Here is an 11,356-nt window from a genome sequence, read left to right on the forward strand (position 1 = left end):
TGACCTTGAGTTGTCACCGACAACTGCAGGTATCACCCAGACATAGTGCAAGGCCGGCCTCTGCCGGAAAGGTCTTCTCCGCCCGGACCTGGACCCCGATGCCCCCACCACTCTGACACGGCCTGGCCATTCAGGGATGCGATTTCCTGAATGACAGGCAGGCACAACTATGCTTCCCCTCCCCCCGCCCCCCACAAACAAGGGCGGGAAGTGCCACATCCCAGGGCCAGTCCAGGGCCGGTCAAAGGCACTGGGGTCCAACGGGTTTCTCCTACTGTGTCAGGAGGCTCCTGAAAGCAGACCCAGCAGGTACAACCACATAGGGAAAGTTGTGTGTGTGCTAATGTGGTGGAGAGACACGTTGTTGTTGCATTCTTGAGTTTCCATTGGCCAAGAGCAGGGACAGTCACCAGTAGAGGCCACAGGGCTGCGAGGGTCGCTCCCCTCAGTCTTGGACGAAGAATCCCCTCTTCACACCTGAGAGCCCTCCACCAAGCCAGAAGCCCAGGGTAGCCAAGGTGGCCACAGGCCGGCCCGAGTGCCCCCTGCTCCTTGACGGGGGACACAGGTTCGCCCCCTGTCCAGCTCAGCCACGTGGGGCCCAGGCCTCAGTCTTCAATCTGTGACTAGAGAGGGAAAGAGTGGCTGGCTGGTCCCCGTGTGCTGCTGTCCCCAGTCCCACCAGGCAGAGCCATCCAGGACTCCAGAATCCGCTCTCCTGTGAGCCCTCACCACCTCCCCACAGAGAAAAGAATGGGTGAGGGGTGGGGAGGCTCCCCAATATCGTCTCAAGCACTAGCTTTGGGGTTCCTGGATTTGAGTCTTTGATGACCTGGGGCACGTGTCCCCCTCTCGGTGCCCACCTCGTGCGGCCATGGTGAGGTCAGGCTACTTAAGCTCTTGGGCACTTGGCACGATGCCCGGGCCCAGACGCCCACATGTGGGAATGGCCCTGACCTCTGCCTCCCGCCCCCCTCCCCCCCTGTCCCCAACCAGCTCTGCCAGAGCCACCCAGGGCCCAGTCCTCTTACACCCTCTTCCTTCTGACCTTCCAGTGTGATGCTTTCTTCCCCTCGACTTGCATCCGGCTGCAAGCAGAGCCGGTTTCTATCCCCGGGCCAGTTCCCCAGACCCCGGCTACAACCCAGGGGTCACTGCCCATGCCCCAGAGGGCTTGGCGTGGCTGGACTCCACCGGTCCGGGGTGGGGGGGCACCGTCTGCAGAGCCCAGCTCCTCTCTCAGCCTCGGCCACCGCCGGCCCTGCCCCCTGGGAACCAGCGGCCCAGGGCAGAGGGACCTGCGCCTGAAGCCCGGTCCTGGCTCTGACATTTCACTTCTTCAAACCCGTGTCCTCCTCTCTCGAGCGAGGGTGGCCCTCCGGACTTCCTGGGGCTTCAGGACTGAGGGAGACCATGGGGAAAGGCGGTGGGCCCAGAGCCTGGGGCTACCACATAACTGAGAGCCCTGCGTTCTGCAGTGGGGACCAAGAGAGCAAAGGAAGATACCAGACAGAGACGGATGAGGCTTTATTCAGGAAGAGCTCTGGAGGGGAGTGGGCCGCTGGGGTCTCACCCTACGGCTTCTTGGAGCCGAAGACATTAGAAGCCAGTGACTGCAGGCATTTGAACCCCTTCAGAGTCGCCCGAGGGGGGCGCGGGGGGCGGCATCGGAGTCCCCGGAGGGGGGCGCGGGGGCGGCATCAGAGTCGCCCGAGGGGGGCGCGGGGGCGCCGTCGGAGTCCCCGGAGGGTGGAGCGGGGGCGGCATCCGAGTCCCCGGAGGGGGGCGCGGGGGCGGCGTCGGAGTCCCCGGAGGGGGGCGCGGGGGCGGCGTCAGAGTCGCCCGAGGGGGGCGCGGGGGCGGCATCCGAGTCCCCGGAGGGTGGAGCGGGGGCGGCGTCGGAGTCCCCGGAGGGGGGCGCGGGGGCGGCATCCGAGTCCCCGGAGGGGGGTGCCGGGGCGGCCCCGTCTCCGGTCATCGTGGGCAGCGCCTGGTAGGTCAGGGTCCAGTAGCGCAGGTAATTCGTCCTCAGGTGCTGCTTCATGGAGCGGCCATCCATCTTCCTGTTGATCTCCAGGTAGTTGTCACTTTCCACAGTGTAGGGATCCCAGTGTGTGGGCACAGCTGAGTGGCCCATGTTGGGGTTCCTGCAGGGAGGAGAAAGGCTGGGTTGGGGGGCTGGGGGCTCACAGGAGTCTGGAGACCTGTGTCCCTAGCCCACCTGGGCCCCGGCTTGCCTGACAGTCCTCTACCCTCTGCACGGACCCCACCATCAGGGTGTACGTTCCTACGTCCTGGGCACTGCTGGGCGTGAGCCCCAAGAGGCACAGGTCTCGGGGCCTAGCAGTACCTCTATCCACACATACGACAGAGGCACCGAGGCTCGGGGAGGTTAAGTGAGGGCACAGGAACCCAGGCCTGCAGGGCAAGGGGGCAGGAGGCCCTGGGCTCAGCCCCGACCCCGCCTTCCTTACCCGCTTCTGGCAAAGTTGGTCCAGTAGGCGATCATGGCCTTGGAGACGGTCCTGTCTTGGGACCGGTAGCCCAGGGGCGTGGCAAAGGGCTTCCCAAAGACGTACTGGATGTCATCGGCGTGGTCAGCCCCCACCCACTTGGGGTAGGTGGGCATCCGAGAGGGGTGTGAAAACAGGTAGGTGTAGGTTTTGGCGCTCCTGAGGAAGGGAGGGGAGACCGGCCGAGTTGCAAGGGGCTCACCCAGAGCCTCAGCCCAGAGATGAGGCCTGGGGGGGGGGGGCTGGGGCAGCAGGGAAGGATCTGGGGAGTCCCCCCAAGATTCATGAAGAATCCTGATCCCTGGGGAAGGGAAAGCCGGGGGCCAAACCCGTGGATCCGTGGGTTCTACGATTTCGGTTGTATTTATAATTCACCTCCACAAAACAAACTGAGGCATCTTCCTGTAATTCGCTATCAAGAAAGATTTCTTTTTTCTCTGCAGGTGAACTTGTATCTTGATGTAACTGGACAAGGTGTATGCCCTTGGATGTTTTCCTTTTTTGCCTTGACTGCCAGGAAGCTCGGAGGTACATTTATCGCTTAATTGCTGCAAAGCTTTGGTTCTAGATTCTAGGTATAATATTATCTTCTTACTTTTGAAACCTTCCTCACTTATTTTTTATTTTCATTGGGTATTATTCTACGGAGGTTTTTTTTTGTTTTTGTTTTTGTTTTTTTTTTTTAATGCGGCCACAGTCTTAAGTTACTTTGAAAGTTGGTAAAGCTGAAACCCATAACAGAGATCCTCACCGCCCCGTGTTCTTTCTTTCTCCACAGCACGAGGGAGGCAGGGGAGACTCAAAGAACTTTTTAGCAGGAAGGACTGTGGGGTGAGGGAGGGCACGCAGCACTGGGCTGGACAGAGGACCGCGGGAGGGTTTGGTAAAGCCCCCCGAGGCTGGGAGGCGAGGAGGGGCTCTCTCAGTTCTTGTCGGGTCCGGGCAAAGAGGTGGTGCGGGCACGGCCTTCCCAGGCCTCACAGACACCCGTGAGCCACCCAGCAGAGAGGCCTCAGGGCGAAGGTGCGTGATTCCCAGGTGGCCCTCCCCAGGGAGCCTCCCTGCCCAGGTCCTCACTTGGCATTGGCTCTGTGCTGGGCCAGGGCAATCTTGGTGGGCATCAGGAAGAGGATGTCCGTCTCAAAGTCCACCACGGTCTTCTTCCTGGTCTCCTGGGACGCGTCGAGGGCCCAGGGCTCGGTGTAGATGCCAAAGGTGGTGTTGGCTCCCCTGAGCCCCTTGGTGATGGTGAGCCCGCTGACCAGCTTGTAGAAATCCTCGCTGCGGGGACCACACCAGCACTGGACCCGCCACCCGGTGCCGGTGGGAGGGTGTCTGTGCCCCCATGGACTGTCCCCCCCCCCCCGCCCCCACTACCTCGGCGGCCCCTGGGCACTGCCCCCCGGGGGCCCCACACCCACTGCTTACTCGGTGACCTCCTGTTTCTGCTTGTTGATGGCTGGCATGTCGATGCTGGCAAAGATGTGGCCGTCCATGTTGTTGGTACCTGCTAGGTAGTCGATGTCGGCCGTGTTGACGTACAGGTTGACGGGGTCATCGGGGAGGAAGTCGCCGTCGACGACGGGGAGAAAGCCCAGGTAGTGCAACATGGGATCTGGGGGGGGAGAGGCAGGATCACACAACTCCGGTACCCACAGGCCCCTCCCCTCAGCCTCTGGGGCAGAGTCAGCTCCGTCCCAGCGAGGCTGCGGTGTAGACCCCTGCCCCCTCTGATCTACACCAGGCTCCCTCGGGTCCAGCACCACCGGCATTTAGGGCCGGATCGTTCTACGTCACGGGGAGGCGGGGCGGCCAGCGCCCTTCGGGACGTTTAACAGCATCCCTGACCCCAAGCCACGGGATACCAGTGTGACAACCAAAACTGTCTCCGAGACTCTGCCGCACGTGCCCTGGGGCCACAACACCCAGAGGGAGAACCACTGATCTAGAGGCCAAGGCTGTCCTCCCACCAGCCTCACTTCTCACTGGGCCTAAATCAGGAAGGGGGAGGATCTGGAATTGAGGGGACCGATGGACAAAGAGGCACCCCTCTCCGGGCTGGGTTCCGGTGTGCCCGCCAGAGACGGTGCCAGGTCCGCATGGTCCCCCAGATCCCTGAACTGGCCCCGAAGGGACTGGAGAGCCGGCTCGGGGCAGGTGGAGGCCCCGGCCTTCAGGAGGCCCAGCCTAGCCTGTTTTCCCTCCAGTTCGTGCCGGAGGAAACAGCTGGTTTGCATTTGGGGCCACGTGTTTGCTTGGCTTTCGGGTTTGCTTAGCACTTACGGTTTTATTTCACGTCCAGCAAAGGTGCAAAGTGAGGGGGTCTCTTACTCAGCATCAAAGGATGAGCGAGAGCGAATGCCAGCCCCCTGGGCTGGGGGGCCCCCCGGCACTCCGGCGACGCTGTGCCGCGGGGGTTCACTGAGCGTTGAATGGGGGGGGGGGGAAGGAACCAGTCGTCTGGTACAGAGGCACTCGGTCTTGGGTCCGTGCATCCCCCCTAAAACCGTGTGCACCGTGGGGGCTGGGACCCAAATGCTCATCAGCTTCTCAAAGGGGTCAGGACCCAGGAGGATAAGAAGAAATCGTGGCCGCCTCCTCCTACAGCCGGGGCCACCCGGCCCGCAGGGGTGGCCGCAAGCTGCCTAGGGATGCCAGCAATCTGGTGACGGGGCCACGCCTCGGACCTGGTAGTTGCTCTCTTCTCCAGGAGCATCGCCCTCCCCCGTCCGGCAGCCCCCACTCACACTCCATGCCTGCCAGGGGCATTTTATAGGCCAGCGTCAGGGCGCGGGGGTCGGTGACCTTCAGACATCTGGCCATCCTGGCGGTGTCGTCCAACGGGCAGCCCACCTTCTCGGCGATCTGGGGGTGGGGGGGGGCAGGCAGGCAGGTGAGGCCAGTGCTCCAGGCAGAGGAGGACGGAGTCAGGACGGAGTGGGAAGGAGGGAGGCCCCTTCCCTGCCTACCACGGCCCCTCTTTACCCTTTTGGCCCAGAAGAGGGGGTTCTTCTGGATGGCCCAGGGGCATAGTGCCACTCCACTCTGGCTGATGGCTCGCCGGATGAGGCCCTTGTTGTAAGGAGAGAGGGTCTGCAACACACAGAGGCCCTGTCACTGAGGCCTCGCCCCCCCCCTGCCCAGCCCGGGCTCAGCCAAGGACGCCCCATGCATCAGTTCCGGCCCCCTCCTCCCTGCCCCCAGAGGCTCCCTCTCACACCGTGGGGGGCGGGTCCCCCCTCCAGGCGTCTCCCGGACCTGCAGAGAAACGCTAGCACCTCCGGCTGACTCTCCAAAGATGGTGATGTTGTCGGGGTCCCCCCCGAAGGCTGCGATGTTCCTTTTCACCCAGGCGATGGCCATGTGCTGATCCCGGAGGCCATAATTACCTGGGGGCAGGGTGGGGGGTGGGCCTTCATCGGGGACCCTTGGCCGGGGCTGGGGGTGCCAGGGCCTGGCCCACACGAGGTGTACGATCCACGTGGGTGGGATGAGAGCGGCCTCGGCAGCAGAGACCCTGGCTGAGCCCCAGGATGTTGAATGGTCCCCCCGGGAGCTGGTCGGGTCAGGTGCCGGGGCAGAGGTGGGGCTCAGGCTGGGGGAGGGCCGGCCTGCTCACTTCTCTCTCCCCCTGCCACAACCCCCCGTGTCTGTCTATCCTGCAGCTTCTGTGTCGCCACCTCGATGTCCTCTCTTCTGTCTCTTTCACTGGCCTCCGTGTCCCTGGCTCCTCTGGGCCTCTCCGGGTCCCACCCTGCCTGTCTGTCTCTCTGTCCGGCAGTCTCTTTCCTTTCACTGCAGCTGCCGAGGGGCTCCCGCATCTCACGGCCCGTTTCCAGCCCCCTGGCTCTGCAAATCGGATTTCCCGGGGGACTGTCAGGAGTTGCTCGAGCACGAGGGGCGTCGAGGGGCATCCCCGCGGGGCTCAGAGCTCACGGGGTCAGGCGCACTTCCTTCCCCTCCCCGTGCCCAAGACGTGTAGCAGACCTGGCAGGTTGGCGTCCCCGGTGCTGAGGAAGCCCAGGGGGCCGACGCGATAGTTGAAGGTGACCACGATGACGTTGCCCCGAGTGGCGATCTCCTCCCCGTCGTACAGGTAGTTGCTGAGGAAGTTGGCCCCGTGGCCGGCCCCCATGAGGAAGGCGCCTCCGTAGATCCAGATCATGACGGGCAGGTTCCTGGAGACTAAGGCGGTGTAGAGCGGGCCCGGTGACCCCGCGTGCCCCCCTCTGGCTCCCCTCCGCGCCCTGTGCTGCTCTCGGGGGCCTCCTGCAGGGTTCGGGGAGGGCGAGCCCACCTTCCTTCTTGCCCTGGGGGACCCAGATGTTGAGGTAGAGGCAGTCCTCCGCCCCGTAGGTGTTGTCCTGGGTGATGGTGGCCTGCAGACAGCGCTTCTTGAAGTCCTTGGCCTTCAGGGTTCCTGTGGGCGGCCGGCGGGGCCCGCGTGAGCACGGCAGCCGCCCCCACCGGCACCCCCGGCGCGGGGCCTCGCCAGCACCTGCCCGCTCCCACCTTGCCAGCCGGGGTGCCGCTCCGGGTTCTCCAGGGGCCTGGGGACGGCGGCGAAGGGGATGCCTCTGAAGACGTCCACATAGTTGCCGAAGAGGCTGAGCTTCTTGTTGACGCCTTCCACGAAGCCTCCTTCCGTGTACACGGCGCCCAGCTGGGGGTGAGGGCCGAGGCTCAGGTGGGCTCGGGCCGCTCTGCCTCCCGAGGGGGGGTGGGGGCCACCTGAGCCGCCCCAGGGTGTCCGGAGGCTCCCGGGAGACAGCTTCGGGGAGGGGCCCGTCCGCACCCGAGACCGAGGCCCCTGCCGCCTGCCCTCGTTCCCCGAGGGGGTCCCGCTCCCACCCTGGGAAGCCTTCCGAGTAGGCCAGGACAGGCGGGTTTGGATCCCGGCTCCGGCCACCTGGCTGTGACCATGAGCCTCCGTTTCCCCATCTCTAAGATTAGACAGCAGCACGGCCCCCCTTGTGCCCCCCACCCCAGTGTCCAGCCGGCCTGGAGTCTGTGGCCCCGTGCCGCGTTCCCACCGCTGGGAAAGACCTCTGCCCCCCCGGGGCCATCGGAACCACTGCTGTGTCCCCAGCCCTGGCACTGAGCCTGCCCCCGCGCGGCCAATGCATCCAATCCTCGCTAGGTGGGGTCCTGGGGGCTGGTGTTCATCTCCCCGTTGTCCCAGGAGGAAACGGAGACTTTCCTGCTGGAAGTCATCCTGAGGGAAACAGCTGTCCGACCTCAAAGCCGGGCTCTCATCCCCTCCTAGGGCCGCCTCCCCATCCGTCTGGTCCGGTGGCAGGTCTCCGCTTCCTGGCTCTCACCTGCACTAGGTTCCTGGTGGGCGAGGGCGGGGCAGCCCCGCAAGCCCAGGCGGGGACCCAGCACCTTGTAAGGTCTAGGCTAACAGGGGAGTGGGGAGGCGGGAGCTGCATTCAGAGGCCGGAGTTCCTGCCCGGTGCCTCGGGTGGGGCAAGGGACCCAGAGGCAGGTGCAGGTCTGCTCCCGGCCCTGTCTCTCCATCTCAGGATAAGCAGCCTTGTTTCAGGCCTCCAGGCATTTGTCCCGGCCGGCTTCGGGCTACTGGGGCACCGAGGTGGGCCAGGTCAGTGCCTGGGGACTGGGAAGTCACTTCTCAGAACGGAGATTGGCCTGAGGCTCCCGGGTGAGGGGTGAGGGCCAGGGCCCCTCGCCGTGGTGGCAAGGTGGGAGGGTGGTGCTGGCTGCTGGAGCGCTGAGGGGCAGTCCCGGTCCTTTCTGCCCTCAGACAAGCCCCTGCCTCCCCCCCCCCCCCCACCAAAAAGACAGCAGCATCCCCTCGGGGCAGCACCTGAACCTCCAAGTCCCGAGGCAGTGGGGACGGGGACGGAAGGGCAGGATAGGGGTGAGAATGACACGGGGGCTGCGTGTCTGGGGGGTTTCGTCCCAAAGCACTTTCCCCGCCTCATTCCTCAGGCTGCAGCAGGGCGGTCTCCCGCGCCCCCCCCCCCACCCGCCCCCTCAAGGAGATCTCCGGACTTTCCCAACTTCCTCTTGGGAGATGGAGGTTATGTTGGGAACCATACTCCGAGTGGGGTTCCAGGTTTCTGCTCAGCCACCGGTGGCTGTGAGACATTGAACAAATAGCTCACCTGCTCTGGGCCCATCTCCCCTTCTATAAAAAGGGGACAGCGACCTCTCTGGAGAGGAAAGAGCCAGACAGACGCTGTGGGTCAGGTTCCCAGACTCAGGAAACAAAAATTCAGGGCTCCCAGTTACGTTTAAATTGCACGTAGATGGATTTTTTTTTTTTTTTTTTTGAGTACAAGTATATCTCAAATATTGTACAGGACATACTCCTACAATAAACTCTCCATGTTTTATATAAGACTCAAATTTGGCAGCTCTTCCTGCCCAGGGGTCCCGTCCCCATGCTTTAATAAAAGCCCCTTTTTGCACCAAAAAAACTCAAATTTAACCTGGCATCCTGGATTTTATCTGGCAGCGTGAGCAAAGCACCAAGTGCCCCGGAAATGCTGTCTTGAGAGTTGAGGTCTCTTTCTCAGGCTGGCTCTTTCTGCCGCGGACTCTGCCCGTCTGCCTTCCCTCCACCGTGCCCTGTGCCCAGCTTCCAGATCTGGCTTAGTGAGGACTGAGGGGCCCCCGCCCCCTCTGCCGGCCTCTCGCTTACCTTGGCCGCACTCGCTGCTGCTAGGCAGCAGGCGAGGCCCAAGACGACCAGCTCCAGGCGCCCCATGGTGTGTGCCCGCCTCTGCGTGGCCCTGGTCTGGCCCCTTGCGTATTTATGGGGCTGGAGCCAGCCTCCGAGTTGCCAGCTGCCCGCAGAGGGCCCCTCTCCCTCCTCCTACCTCCGGCCCTCCCTCCAGGCTGGCCACGCTCCATGCAGCGTACCTGGGGCTGAGACAGCTGTTGTTTCCAGCCAGCCTCAGGCTGGGCCAAGGTCACACAGTAGGGGACACACACACGTGCGCACACACACACACGCACACGGGTGCAGGGACAGTCTGTCTTTCCCAGGGCTGGCTGCTCCGAATGCCCTGGTGCCCACAGCGCACCTGTGCAGGTCACTGCCTACCTGGGAGCAGAGGCAGGTGGTACTGGGTAGACGGCCGCAAGGCCTTCGGCTTGGCCGGGGGCCCACTGCCCTGCATTCTGGCTCATTTCTTCACAAGGGCTTGGTTTCACCCTCGGAGAAATGGGCATGCTTGGTCTCCACGGCCCGCCTGCCCCCCAGCCCCAGCTCAACAGGAGTTTGCAGGGGACCGGGCATGGGACTTCTGGGACACAGGTGGGTGTGGCTGACTCTTGTCACCAAAGGCCCACTGGGGGTGGGGACCCGGAGCAACGTAGGTGATCCTGCCCTTGGGGCGGGGGAGACCCCACATTCAGCACAAGTCCTGGGACGGGAAGACCAGAGGCTCAGGTGGCCCACGGGAAGCGGGAAGTGGGGCTCCAGCCCAGCCTTGAGGACTTCCCTAAGGAAAAGGAAACGCTGGGCTTTCTGGCCCCAGAAATGGGCCAGGCAAAGATCCTGGAGCAAAGCCAAGCAGAGACAGAGACCAACCGACGGACCAGGGAAGGGACAGATCAGAGAGCCGGGGAGGGGGAGAAAACAGAGCAGAGGTAGGTGGCAATAGAAAACACAGCCACTACCGTTTCCTGTGACCGTGTAGGACTTCGGTAGTCAGAGAAGGTTACTAAGTGGGAAGGCCACCATGGACAAGGCCTGAAGACTGTGCCTCTGAGTTTGGCCGCCTGCGGAGTCACCGCTCACGGAGGATGTTCAGCCTCCGCTGCACAACCACCTCCAGCAACGGGGGCCCATTCAGGAGCCAGGGGACAGCCAGAGCCCTGTCCAACAGCCCCTCAGACCGGGCCCCAGCAGGCCCTGTGCCACCCGGGAGCCAGTGCTTCTGACACAGGCCACGGCCCCCCTGACATCATGCCTGCTGCTGTCACCAAGCCTGCCTGTCCACCAGATCCAAACCTTTTGGGACGCAGAGTGGACGACAGGCTGGAGAGGGGTGGGGAGAGGTGGGGGTAGGTGGGCAGCCGCAGGTGGGAGGAGTCAGGACACGGGGAAGGGGCTGTGCGGGCCAGGCCGGGACTAGTGTGGCTTCAGCTGGGCAGCATGAGGACACGGGTGCAAGGGGCTCGGGTGCTGCCCCAGGACAAGGAAACCTATTTGTTAACTTGTGCCTTTTGTCCGGCTATTCCGAGAACGTGTTCCACAGGCAATTATTCCGAGAGGGGGGGAGGGGGCCCCTCCTGGTCCCCAGCAGCAGGGAGTGGGGCCCTCTAGGGCAGTCTGCCTGGCCAGCTTCTCCTCCAGAAGGCAGGTTCCCAGGACTGGCCACTTTAGGCCAACCGTGAGCCACTGGGGCTCGTGATCTGTCATCCGAGGGTGCTGCCCAGGAGCCTGGTCAGCAGACTGAGGCTTACCGGAGGCGCCTGACTTTAGAGTCAAAGTGACTTAGGGACTTGTCACACCAGGTGGCCCGGTCTGCAGGCTGATGGAGGGGGCGACTGGGCGCATCCCTGCAGCACGGTGGCCCGGCCGCCCCACGGCATGGGTGGGAGTGCTCCCCAGGGAGGGCAGCCTCGGCCCCACCAGGAACGCGCACCCCCTCTGGCTACACAGCAGGGAGCTCAGAGGCAACAGGGTCAGTTTCCCCACGAGCCTCTCAAGAACACGCCCGTGAGGAGCAGTAAGGGATCGGCTCGAGGCTGCGGGACCGTCTGCGGCCTGACGCGTACGTACTTGACCGTCTGCGGCCTGACACGTATGTACTTGAGCCGCGCTCACCCGACCTCCAGAGGAAACTCCGCTGTGGCTCCGATCCCCC

General features: G+C 63.6%; 1 protein-coding gene across 1 annotated transcript; it reads right to left on the reverse strand.

The window, feature by feature from the left end:
- Positions 1–1,633: 1,633 nt before the first annotated feature.
- Positions 1,634–11,286, reverse strand: CEL (carboxyl ester lipase). Its single transcript, XM_047098193.1, has 11 exons — positions 9,181–11,286; positions 7,026–7,176; positions 6,811–6,933; positions 6,501–6,698; positions 5,772–5,902; positions 5,499–5,606; positions 5,261–5,378; positions 3,942–4,128; positions 3,591–3,794; positions 2,475–2,672; positions 1,634–2,147 (listed from the first exon to the last, which is right to left on the reverse strand). Exons 1-11 carry the CDS (start codon positions 9,244–9,246, stop codon positions 1,634–1,636), a joined length of 1,998 nt encoding a protein of 665 aa, XP_046954149.1. The 5' UTR covers positions 9,247–11,286.
- Positions 11,287–11,356: the final 70 nt, after the last annotated feature.

Source organism: Lynx rufus, unplaced genomic scaffold, assembly GCF_022079265.1.
Source record: "Lynx rufus isolate CCGP_SWC_20201006 ecotype Redwood Valley unplaced genomic scaffold, mLynRuf1.p SCAF_44, whole genome shotgun sequence".
Lineage (NCBI taxonomy): Eukaryota > Metazoa > Chordata > Mammalia > Carnivora > Felidae > Lynx > Lynx rufus.

Excerpts from the sequence above, each read along its gene's own strand:
- CEL (XM_047098193.1), bottom strand. The coding sequence starts at position 9,246 with ATGGGGCGCCTGGAGCTGGTCGTCTTGGGCCTCGCCTGCTGCCTAGCA. Across the intron at positions 7,177-9,180 it reads CAGCAGCGAGTGCGGCCAAG|CTGGGCGCCGTGTACACGGA; the intron begins GTAAGCGAGAGG and ends CCTCACCCCCAG. Across the intron at positions 2,148-2,474 it reads ACCAACTTTGCCAGAAGCGG|GAACCCCAACATGGGCCACT; the intron begins GTAAGGAAGGCG and ends TCCTCCCTGCAG.